This window comes from Gouania willdenowi, chromosome 6 (assembly GCF_900634775.1).
Source record: "Gouania willdenowi chromosome 6, fGouWil2.1, whole genome shotgun sequence".
NCBI lineage: Eukaryota > Metazoa > Chordata > Actinopteri > Blenniiformes > Gobiesocidae > Gouania > Gouania willdenowi.
Window position 1 is genome coordinate 70,916,337 of NC_041049.1, and position 12,925 is coordinate 70,929,261.

General features: G+C 36.6%; 1 protein-coding gene across 1 annotated transcript in view; it reads right to left on the reverse strand.

Annotated features, from left to right (window-relative positions):
• tmtc3 (transmembrane O-mannosyltransferase targeting cadherins 3) overlaps positions 1–12,925 on the reverse strand; it is a 29,325-nt gene that overhangs the window by 9,714 nt on the left and 6,686 nt on the right. Inside the window, exons 4-7 of the mRNA XM_028448473.1 lie at positions 10,228–10,327; positions 8,170–8,285; positions 5,535–5,707; positions 304–556 (exon numbers count right to left, since the gene is read on the reverse strand). Of these exons, the coding sequence (XP_028304274.1) occupies positions 304–556; positions 5,535–5,707; positions 8,170–8,285; positions 10,228–10,327 (642 nt within the window). The remainder of the gene's footprint in view (positions 1–303; positions 557–5,534; positions 5,708–8,169; positions 8,286–10,227; positions 10,328–12,925) is intronic.

Genomic DNA, 12,925 nt, shown 5'->3' on the forward strand with positions numbered 1-12,925 from the left:
TAATTGCAAAACGGTCAGTTTAGAAGAGATCAAGGTCTTTTGTCCTTTATATAGAAGTCAAATTAGAAACAGAACATACTGGAAAATGAACAGCTAACTGCATTTTAGCACTGGCAATAGTCCAAAGCCATAGTCAAGGCAGTGGAGAGAAAATCAATTCTTGCAAGTTATGGCTTTCTTTGTAGTATCAGCGTAACATTAAGAAAACGCTGATATTTAACTTTCCCATGAGGCAACATATTTTTCCATCTCTTTTTTCATTAACCTAGTGATCTTTGCTATTAGGTCAGAATGTCCTCTTACCATAATGACAGTTTTGGCAGAGCTGTGCCTGTAGCGCAGACTGTGATACGTAAGCAGGCCCAGGAAAGTGTAGAAGACCAGAGTGGACAGGTTACGAACATCTAAAAGTGACTCCACCAGAGGTATGGTGCCCATGGTCCAGTCACAGCAAAGCTCAGAGGGATTCAACAGAAGCCACATATTCACAGGGAGAAGGTAGTTGAACGTCAGTTGTCTCGTTGGAGTGGGGCTTACTGCGGCTGGATTATCAAATCTGCAATAGAGGACAAAAACAACTTGAACTTTGTGTCAGTTTAATCGATTAAAAAACCTATGCAATTGTTTAAGTAGATTTTTATTGTGTTTGTGCTTCTGGATATGAATACCTCTAAGGTCCATGAAATAACATGTGGTGTGCCTCAGGGATCAATTTTAGGCCCTGTTTTATTTAATCTGTATATGCTCCCTCCTGGTGATGTCATCAGGAGGCACAAAGTGAACTTCCACACTTACGCTGATGATACACAGCTGTATATCTCCGTGTCTCCTGCTGACACCAGTCCAATGGATGCTCTTTTTAGCTGTATTTTAGACATCAAATCATGGATGGTAGAAAACTTTCTTTAGCTCAATCAGGCCAACACGGAAACCAAATTTATATTGGTTTTTGTAATTTTCTCATAAACTAATATGAAGAAAGGTAGGTGATTTATTAAATATTAATACCAAATTTAAGATAATCTGTAACTCTTTCTAAAAGCCATTTTCCTGTTTGACTGGCATCATTATAACTGGAGGCAAAGATGGAGCCCAAATATAAGTTAAATCAAGAAAAAAGACTGATTGTGAGCACAGAGAACCTTTAATCCAGAAGATGAAAAATGAAGTAAAAATAATTGAAATAACAGATTAAAATCTGGAACATGATAAGAGGAATATAAATTTGGTGACAAGTTACAAATAATTCAATGGTGTGCTTTTGACCCTGAGTTTAAGCGTAACGTAACAGATAAAGGATTTAAATCGTGAATTTCTAAAGGGATAATAACATACCTTGTGTGGCGGGAGTTTAGATGGAAGTGTAAGGCACATTTTACTGGAGGGGAGGCTACATGCTGGACACAATGTGGACACCAGGTAAACAATCATTGGCATATTTTTTGGGAACGTCCAGTGGTTAAATCCTTCTGGACATAGCTTCACAAAGTGTTAGGAAATATGTGTAACAGTAATCTATCCATGCAGTTTCCCACACTCTTTTTAGGTAAATTAGACTCATTGGTCAGGCGAGCTGATAAATACTTGTTCGTTGATAACTGCTTCAGAAAAGCATGTTTGTTAAGTTGACGACCAACTGACCAGATACGTTAACCCCTCACAGACAGAAGGAGAGGATGGATGACAGAAATTCTGGATGTATGCTTTATTGTTGGATGCCCTATTGGGCGTAATGACTAGTTATGATTGTATTTTAAATCTCCCTGTGGGACCTTTATTTACGTTGTATGTATATCTTTTAGAGATGTCCCGATACAACTTTTTCACTTCCGATACCAATATTGTAGCCTTGAGTATTGGCCGATACCGATCCGATACAATATCAGCACAAATTATACATGCTTTTATTACTTATTTTATAGTGTGGAATGTTAGAAAAGGCTTGATCAAGTGATGTTACTCAAACAAAGAACAATAATTAGCAAAAGTAGGTATGAGAAAAACTGACCCATTTATTATTAAATTGTTACATAAATTTTAACTTAACATAATATCTACAGTATTCTACAATTGAATAAATTTATCGGAGATTTTAGATGCAGTCCGATAAAATCCGATATTTGTTTTCTGGCTGATATCCGATATCAATATCGGAATTGGGCCACCCCTAATATCTTTCCCCGTTTCTTGAATTTTCTAAAGTAATTCACTTGACCGTCTGTATTTTTGTTTTGTAACATAAAAATTCTAATTCTGTGCGGCAAAGTATGTATCAGTGTATGTTTGAAAGTGTGCACTGTATTTAAATGTTCTCACAGAAAAAAGAAGAAAAAAAAGAAATAACAGATTTGAAAAATATTGATGAAAATGTGTTTAAAGTAAACACGGGTATAAAGGTGGTGACAATACCTAAACGGGCTTATCAGTAAAAACGAGTCCTCACAGCCAGTCATTGCAGAGTTCCCCCATAACGAGGGTAATGCCAAAATTAGTAGTAGCAATATTATACTGCACTGAATAGGATGTGTCCAAAAACCTTCTGCATGGGTGGTTGAATTATGATATGGACAATTGTAGGGGAATAAATTGGTGACCATGGCCACACCATTGTCTTGCAGTGAAACGATCACAGGACCATTTCAAGGAGTGTGACTAGGATGCAACTTATGCCAAAGAGCAAGTATAACAATGAACCAAAACCTAAACAAAAACAACGTTCATCCTTTATTCACAATGATCATATTTTGTCTTCCCTCACATTCCTAACATGGGCGACATCACTCCTTCCTGTTAAAGGCCTCGATTGGAATCAACTTTGTCAGTAATGCACAAGATCAAAATTCCACTTCTGTGGAAACTAATCACAACTGCTAGAATGATAATCTAAATATGTGCTATTGTTATGGCTTAGTCAAAGAAACTCTTTCAGACAATCTGGAGACATCTCGAGGATTACGGCTGGAGGATTAGTTCGTCTAGGTAAATTGTCTGGAATTTTATCTTTAAACACAAATGCTATTAGCTTGGATCCCATGTGAGCAATTTCAAAGTTGTGACTGAATAAATACTTAATCTGGTGGTACAAGTAGATTTCACTCACTAGTGGCATTGTGTTTTAGCTGTTCAGAGTTCAACCATACATTTTCTTTTAACTAAAGACAAGTACAGTATAAGTGACAAAGGGTGAAGAAGGTGAACAGAATTTCTTCCAACATCTTTTTGTAACAATGAGTTTAATGTTATGACGTTCAAAAATGTAAGTGATAATTCCCTTACTGTAACTTACTGAATGGTAAGAAGATTTCACTTATCGTTCTGAGACCCAGACGAAGGTTTTAGATATCTAAATGTTTTCAAATTATTAAAAAAAACTATAATTCTTTCCCCATACTATAAAACTTTCCCCGTGTAAATGTTGGGTCTTATTCTAACGGGGCCCTATTCTCCCGTCTGGACTTAAGCGCTTTTTACACGCCTGCAGTTACACTCCTCTCTCTGCTCGTATTCTCCGGTCCAGGCTCCTGACACGCCCACCGCGCGTAAATCAACCAAAAGCGCGTAGTCTGTGAATGAAGGCGGTCAGAAGCAAAGGAGGCGGACTGGGCCATGATGTCATTATTTTTGGGCCGTCTAGAAATCACGGAACATGGAGTTTTTTTAACGCTTGTAAATGTCATTGAAATCCGTAAAAATGATTGCAACGATTTCGTTGATAAACAATGTAACAGGTTGATTTGATCAGATTATTGATCAGGGTGAATATCGGACACATTTTTCTATCCACAGACAAATTCTCACTTTTTCCCTTCATATTAACGTTAGATTAACGTTTGTTTGTGATTTTATTAACTTCTTATATTCCTGCATTCAGAAATGATCAGCGAGCATTAGTCATTATTTACTCTTGTAGTGTGATCAAACTGTGGCTTTACGTGATACACAGTGTTAGAATAGTTTAATTAGTCTGAGGGCCGTCAGAATTTCATTTACCGAGCTGCAGCAGCTGATGCACGCACCGCGGCACACAGCTGATGAGCTCCGTGACGCACCCGCTTCCAGGACAAGGAGTGGACATATAAAATCTAATTAAATGTAACACATTTTGTCCCATCGAGAACTGGTAAATGTGAACATATTAGAAATGCTGATGGTCAATCCTTTGGCGTGCTTGTGTGGCTCCTCCCACCCCCGTGACAGTGTCAGTTTGGATCTGTTTCGGGCGTCTTTTCTGCAATATTATGAGTCTGTGTGACTTCATTTGTAACTCAAAACTTCTAGTGCAATATAATGTTACCTTATCGGGGCGCTGCACTTATTCCATGTTCTCCAACATTTCAGCGCAGTGACTGACTAAGTACAGGGGGAGAATAGAGCCCACAGATAATAGCAGTACATATGTAATTTAACCTAATTTATTTAATTACCCTGCATCATCTGTAATGGAAACAACATCACACAGGGTAAAGAGATCAGGGACAATATGATTAAGGAAGCAGTGTTTGAAACGCACACGCACCGTAGCTAACGGAAAGTTTTATTTTAATAAATGGATTGTCCCATATATTTAAACCCTCCTTCTCCATCACTGTAGCTCATGTCCTTATCTTGGTCACTGAACTGTCTCGTACAGACAGCGTACAGTACTGGAGCTGGCCTTCCAGAGAACAGATGATGAAACCAGTAGTGGTGGGGGGAAAAAAATTGATTGACATAAAAATTGCGATTCTAATCATCCACAATTCTGAATCGATTCATAAACTTCAAATATCCTTTTTTATTCATTTATTTTTTATTAAAAACTGATTCAGTAGATCTGCTTAGAGTCCTTACTCTGGAAACACTGTAAACTGAACATACAAATACATATTAGTGTTCTCATGAATAGAAAATACTACTATACAAAAAGTCTGCTAGCTTCATGCTAACGTCTATGGGAAAACCCATATGCTCATGCTAACATTTTCCGCGATCTCAGCAGGATCTCATGATAACAGCCGTTCCATCACTAAACAATAAAGCCAAAGGCACATTTCAATGACAGTACCATTTACCTTTAAACTTCTACTTATCACTTTCTAGGTTTGAGATCAGGGAATTATAGCAGCATTCATCAGAGAGAGAAAATGTCAGTTTCACACAGTAGCACTCAATGTCCTACTAAATAAACCTTGATTTTGCATCTGCATTCACCCTGAACAGAAGTAATAGGCCATAAAAAAAATGAAATAGACATCATATAATGGGTTATATAATCTAAAGTAAAGAGCAAGACAAGGGAAATGCTTATGTAACTCTGACTCCATTTACATTTAAATATGTTTTCATCCGTGTTCCTGCTACCTTTGGTCAATGCAAATGTATTTTTTTTTCTATTTAGATGAGATGGAGTAGCTGAAGGGAAAAAGCAATATGTGAAAAAGTGATACAAAATCAATGTACACCCACGTTATTTCAACTGAAGCCAAAACAAAAAAAAACTTATGGAGTTGAAAAGAAGGACATTTTATGTCAGTCAGGCTTTTAACGGCTCCTACCTGGTAAAGACAGGGAGCTGGGATTGGATGACTTGGACCCTGATGATGACCAGGAGCAAGGTACTGATGACAAGGACAATGAGCTTAAGCAGGGTTTGCAGTACGGCGTAGGGAAAGCCGTCTTTTCCCAGTAAGACTTGACGCAGCGTGTCCACCAGCATGGGCAGGGTAAACTGAGAACGGGAAAATATGAAAAACAAAAGCATAACTCAGCAACGGATTCATTTACAAAATGCAGTCATTCTGCATTGATTAGAACAACAAGCCATATTTGATTGCAGTTTCAAATTGTTACAGCACAAGAAGAATGTGTATTTTTGGCCAGCTATACATACAGTGTTTACCTCTAACCTGACTGACAACTCCAGCAACTAAAGCTGGGTTTTCATTGCAGATTTTCGCAAAATGAAAGTGATATTTCTAAATCGACAAAGTATAATTGCGCTTTGAACGTGTTTCTATTGAAGGTTGTTTTGGAGTCTTACAACTACCGTGAAATCTCATCCCACAAGACTTCGCTGCAGAAAGACGGACACTCCGAACCTTCTTAGAACACACTGTATTCTTTTGTTGTTTCACGTCTAATGTGGCAGTAATCATTTTTAAGTACAATGCTAAGAAATGTCCCGGACTCCTCTTCTGTTTACATGTACCACGCCATGTGTTGTTGGAGAGAAGTGGTCATGTGACCAGGTACCTCACGTCATGCGACCACGTACGTCACATCCTGTGAGGTGTTTTTGCGGAACAAGTGTTTCCATAGCGCTTTTGCAACACGTTTCAATTAAGAAAAGTCCGAAAAACCTCCTCATAAAAGCGTAAAAACCTTTTAGCGATATCTGAGTGTTTTTTCGATATTCAGGTGTTTCCATTACCGGTTTTTATTGCGCTATTTAGATTTTTGCGCATTTCCAAGGGTAATGGAAACACAGCTGGGAGTGTAGTTAAGAAAAAGAGCCATATATTTGATTTTATTGATAAAGCAAGGAACCTCTGTCTGTCTGTGTGTTCCTCAAATATGTCATCAGGGTCAGACTGACCTGAGAGTTTCAACATGGCTGTTGCTTGGTTCAAGGGTGTGCAACGTCATATTTGTTTGGACTGCAATGATACCGTTCATTAATTTTTTTTAAAAAATTGACTCAAACACATGTCAGAAAAAACCCTGAACTTGTAAAACATCTAAATCTTAAGCTCCCTGTGGTTTTAAATACTAACTGCATGCAACTATAATCCTTCCCCACATGAAAATGCCACCAAATGGTCTATAAAATGTGATTTGACACCACAGTGTTAAAATAGCAAAGTCCTTCCAGGAAAAAAAAAGACATTATTCAAATCACATCGCACGTGATCTTTAGCATAGCAGAGACTTTCTCTGATGAACAAGTGAGTGATTTCCTCCGTATTATAGCAGAGGCTCACCTTTGAACTACTCACCAATAACAAAATACATTTTTCCTTTGCTTTTAGCCAGCAGACAAAGTCTTCAAAACTTATTTTCTTTGAGAAAAAAAATTAAAGGGCTACACATTGATTAATCTGACCACCACAGACTTTTTGGAGTTTCATTTTCAAAATATTTAATTAAGGAGAAAACAGTGAAACCTCTTCATCTTGTTCTCCATCATCTCTTTGAAGTGTAAGATCTTATTTATGGATGATAATCATTCACAGTTCTGTTTGCGTAACATTCTCTGCCAGCAACTACTGGCGTAAGTAACATAACTTCTATAACTTCCATAAGTGAACCATAAGTGGAAAAAGAAACCAAACAAACATTTGATTTATATGAGCCAAAAGCTTCTTTTTTTAAGCTGTAGTTGCCTGCAATACACTGCTTTTTTTTCCTTCCAGGTGCAACAACAGACAAATGTATATGATTAAAATCAAAAGGTAAAAGCAGAAGCATCACATACAAACAGCCCTGGGATCAAAAGGTCTAAGACTAGTGGTATCATGTACTGTTGTTATTTGTCCAATGTACAATATCGAACCCTCCGCTTTCATTGAGGGAATGACGGAGTTGCACATTTAAGATGCGCCACAACAAATCAAAAAACATGTCAGTGTGATGAAAACAAGAGAAAAACACAAAAAAATTATTTTCTGAAAAAATGATAATTGTATTTGACAATTGAAAATTGCCAAATACATTGCTCTCATTGGAGTTCTCCTCCTAGGCTATTAATGCAGCACTAATGACAAGTATGTCATCTCATAGGGGCAATGCCAAGGATGTGCAGTCGACCTTCGCTCAAGGTCATATTTAAGGTTATGGTCATTCTTCTGTTTTTCCTGCATTATTACTCTCTATTTAATTAGTTAAAAAGAACAAATGTCAACACATCCAGATACAGTTTGTCATTTTTGCCAATTTTTTTCAAATTGCCAAATACGTATTGGCCTTGCGAATACAGGTCTTGCCTAGTTTACAATTTGTTTTCCCCCTCAAAATAAGCTGGTACTAGATGAAGTCATGAAGAAAGTGCTCCATGCTTTAAATAGAAGTGTTTGAATTCTGTTTACCAGCTGATGTAAAATGGGTATCAAGTCTATCAGTTGCTTTTTTAACCAAAATCAGGACATTTATAGTGCAAGGAAGGTTTTCTGTCTATATATTGTTGAACTTTACCCCTTGTGCAACAAACACTTCATGGATGCAGCAGATGCCGATGACAGTGATGCCCTGCTCCTTACACAGTGTTGCTACAGCCACAAGAACCACCGTCAGAGCAATGGGTGGCCAAACTGGAGGAAGAAAAAAAACCCAAATACATCAAATTAGTTGTGTAAAAAATTTACAGAATCTGTTTGCAAACATAAAAGTAGACTGGCACTAATAATATGATATCACATTAAAAGCCTAAATGGATCAGTTTTGCTAAATTTACAGAGAGTTGAACCTTGATTGATTCATCTCCAGTGTTTGGAATACCGGCGTTTAAAATAATGGCGTTATGTAACGGTGTTTGTTTTTCATTAATGGGGTAATCTAACTAATTACTTTTTACGCCGTTACAACGCCGTTATCGTTACTGAACGTTAAATGCGGTGCATTACATGCATTGATTGAATAAACTTTTATCCGAAAGTAACCCTGGCTTCTTACTCAGCTGTTGTGAGGAGGTGGGTTAAAAACAAGGTGAGCGATTGTGATTGGCTAAGGCGACGTGCCAACACACACACACGCGACACACAGCAGATTGGATGAAGAGATGGTGAGCGTGGAGCAATCTGATGAAAAGTTGACATTTTTAAGTTGACGATATAAACACTACTTTATATTAATTATGGTCAAAGACAAGAACGTACATGTGAAGTGTTCATTATATCCAGGAGTGAAGACTTTGTCGACATCCGATGTAAGCAACTCAAATTTAATGAAGCTCCTCACGACGACACGCATCTAAAAAATATGAATTATTTGACATATAGCAACTTTTTTTTTTTTAACTAACGCAAATAATTACTTCCCTTGGTAATGAGTTACTTTTATTATAGAGTAATTTAGTTACTAACTCAGTTACTTTTTGGAACAAGTAGTGAGTAACTATAACTAATTACTTTTTTAAAGTAACGTTCCCAACACTGTTCATCTCACAAGCACATGTATGCGTATATGTTTAGTGGAAAGCCTTTTTGACACAATATTAACCCAAATATAAGAATATATACTTTACAATGTAAAAAAAACATTTCAGTTTTTCAAATAACATTGCATTGACCATTTATGGTAGAATGTGGGTGTGTCGAGGATGGGTTATGGAGTGAATTCACCTGCACTACTTTCTCTGTGGGCTGTGATTTATAAAGGGAATAGTGTGTACAGGTCAGCTCAGCACAGTTTAATAAATAGGTAATAATTTATTACAATAAATAATTGTAATAAATTGGAAATTTTTTGGGCATAGGCAGTACATCATTGAATTTTTGGTGCACAGTACACACACTTTTAGTATTAATTCTACACATGTTTTATAAATGAGGCTTCTGGTCCTTACATTATTCTTTCAGTGAAACACAGGACAAAGCTGGAGGGATCAACCTATAATCAGCGTTGCCTTGTATATCCCTCAGGGTTAGCGTTAATTTTCATTTTTTACAGTACAATTACATCTTCAATTATCCATGTTCAATTACACCTCAATTATGATTATGATGGCCAACATTTTTTTGTTAATTATTATTTTCCCCCTTAAAGTCAATTACATTCTCAATTACTAAAGTTTAATTACAATTAATCACTATTACTGAGCCTTTAATAAATAAGCCCATGAAACGTATCCTTCGTCTTTTGTTAGCTTTCTGTTTCTGCATCTCTTATGATAACAGGTCGGTTTCACTCAATTTTTAAAATCATCTGTAAAATAAACAAAAAAATATTATCTATCATTTATTTAGTTTTTCATCTCTTGGTTACCGCGTTAGGCTTCCTTATCCATGAAAATATTGGTTTTAATGTTTTAGGCGTGGGTGTATGAGCCTTAATTTAATTTTTTTTAAATGCTATATTGATCCTACGTATGTGTAAGCCATAGAGTTATAACATGGTTCCCCAGTTTTACATTACATTAAATTGCTAATGACAGTTTTTACATAATTTCTATGCCAATTACAATTCCAAAGTCAATTATCCCCAACCCTGATATTCATTCAACACGTGAGGTAAATATTGTACTGGGCCACTTACCAATTGAATGGTTTGAACTGGTGGATTTTGTGTAAGCCAGGAAGGCAGCCAGGAGGAATATCGAAGAGAGAAGCTCAGCTCTACCAACCACTCCAGTGACCTGGCATAAAATAGGAACAGTTAGTGAAAGTCAAAGGATCAGTTAAACTATAGTTTACAGCTAAGGTTCAGAAAGTGGGGGTACAAGTACCCCCAAGGGTACACAAATGGTCATAGCGGGTACTAATGCTAATGCTAGGCTAATGCAAATGCTAAGCTAATGCTAGCTAATGCTAACATTAGACAAATGCAAATGCTATGTTAATGCTAAGTTAACGTTAAGTCAATGCTAGCTAATGCTAACATTAGGCTAATGGTAATGTCATGTTAATGCTATGCTAAGTTAATGCTAATGCTATGTTAATGCTATGCTTATACTATGCAATGTTAATGCTATAGCTAATGTTAACTAATGCTAGCTAAGGTTAATGATAGGCTAATGCTAACACAAGGCTAATGCTATAGCTAATGTTAACTAATGCTAGCTAAGGTTAATGATAGGCTAATGCTAACACAAGGCTAATGCTAATACAGTGTTCAAAGATGCATGCTAGCACCTGCATCATAACTTGCATTTTCTTCAGGAAATGCAAATATGAAATATATACTATTCCTCAACAGGATAAGTAAAATTCAGGAACAATTGTCCCTGTAGGGCTACATTGTATATGAAATTACATTATTATGTTTTTCAAGTGTGCAGGAATAGCTTTGGGTTAAGAGTGAAGGGTTACGGGACTGTGAAAAGTTTGGAAACCAATGGTTTACCGGCAACCACTGACAACCCATAGCATGTTTGTATCTATAGCATTAGAGCAAGAGTCCTACCACCCAAGTCCCTTTTCGTTTGAAAAATGTGACACTTCTGCACAAGAAAACGAGCCTCTGTGAAAAACATCCATCATTTCTATAAATGGTGACTGCCCTCATGTGGAAGAAAATACATACACAATACATTCTCTAAAACCAAGGGCAAGTGTTTGAAAATGTGTTTTACAAAGGAAGAGTGACCTTAAGGGAAAATCCCCCTCCTCACATGAACTTTTGTGGCCTCTCAAAAAAAGCATTAGGTTTCAAACAAAGTGTTTACATTGTGCTCCAACTGAGCAATGTATCAACCAGTGGAGGACAGAAAGAATTTCTAGCGGATCACATGAATGAAAGGCACTCAGAAATGCTGAAAAACTGCCAGTCTATGTAGCAAAAATGATTCTTCACTATACTCAAGACAACAAATCTCAATTTTGTGTGCATGTGTGGACGTCTGTGCGTTGTTTGTGTGTGTGGCCTTTGTGCAACGTAGCTTCAAGTTAAGACGTAAAATACTGTAAACTTGAAAAGACACAAATATATGATGGGGACCAAAAAACAACACATACACAAGAGCTCTTTGTGTGCACTTATCATGAAGTGAACTTCAGTCCTTGGAGGACAACTCAAAACAAATGATTCCTTCAGAGGGAGATTCCAGATGGTGATAACATGAAGGGCATTTGCTGGACTAACTCTGAGGGCTCATTTGTGAGGCAAATTGTTTCCAATCAGGCCGTCTGAGAGACTGCATAGATTAGAGGACACCAAAAGGAAGATTGGTGCAGTGGAGCATGCTGTGTGACAGTAGAGATCCACATGGAGAGGCAGAATGTTTTCTTTGTTGTTTTTTTCTCTTCTTTTTTCCTGGGACAGGCCTGTGTGGCCATCGGTTCAGCTCTGATGAATAGGGTGAATTACAAGTCCTAATTGGAGGAGAGGCTTCTTGTGCAGGCCGATGAGATAAAGTTCAAATCTTCATCCGTGTACAAAAAGTTTCTGGTGTCAAGTTCAGAGAGCTTTGCAGTACATCCATTAAATAGATGACCTCAAATAAAATAACTCAACAAAGGAACACTTTGCAATTCTGTCAAGAGTCTCAACAGAAATAAATGGAAATGCTATTATACTGCATAGCATAGTTTGTATTTAATATTTATCTTTGGGGTGGGGGGGCACAGATAACAGACCTAAAAATAAAGTGCTCTAGACGAGTGGTTCTCAAACTTTTTTGGCTGAAGTACCCCTCTCTTATTTCTGAATCCAAGTACCCCCTTTGTCCAACTACAACATTTTGCTTAGAAAACTATTTAAAAAAAAAAAAAAAAAACTATAGCCCATAATGATGAACGAGTGTTAACACTCATTTAAAGAATCTCATTTTGTAAATAAGTGGAAAGAAACGGTATTTAGTGCAGTGGTTCCCAAACTTTATTGGATCGTGACCCCATTTTGATATCAAGAATTTATGGCAACCCCAAAGACATTTTTTTCTCGGAATTCGTTTTTTAAAATTTATTTATTTTTTCCTGTATTTTAGTTGAACTAGATTTACAAAGTGTAAGTATAAAAATACAGTTGTATAATTACAAATATCACAAATATATTTTAATTTATTGAGAAATTTCAGTTGACCCCATTTACACTAATTCTCCTTTTGCACAATTTTTCATTGTTAAGTTGCTTGATATGCTTGATTTGAATATTTGTATTGTTTAGATAGATAGTTTAGTGTTTTCTTAATATAAAAAAGTTATTTATACGGTATTTTTTTTAAACTGTTTTATTTATACATTTATAGTGTTTTAGTTAGAACTATTCATTTTGTATTTTTCATTTATTTTGTGTG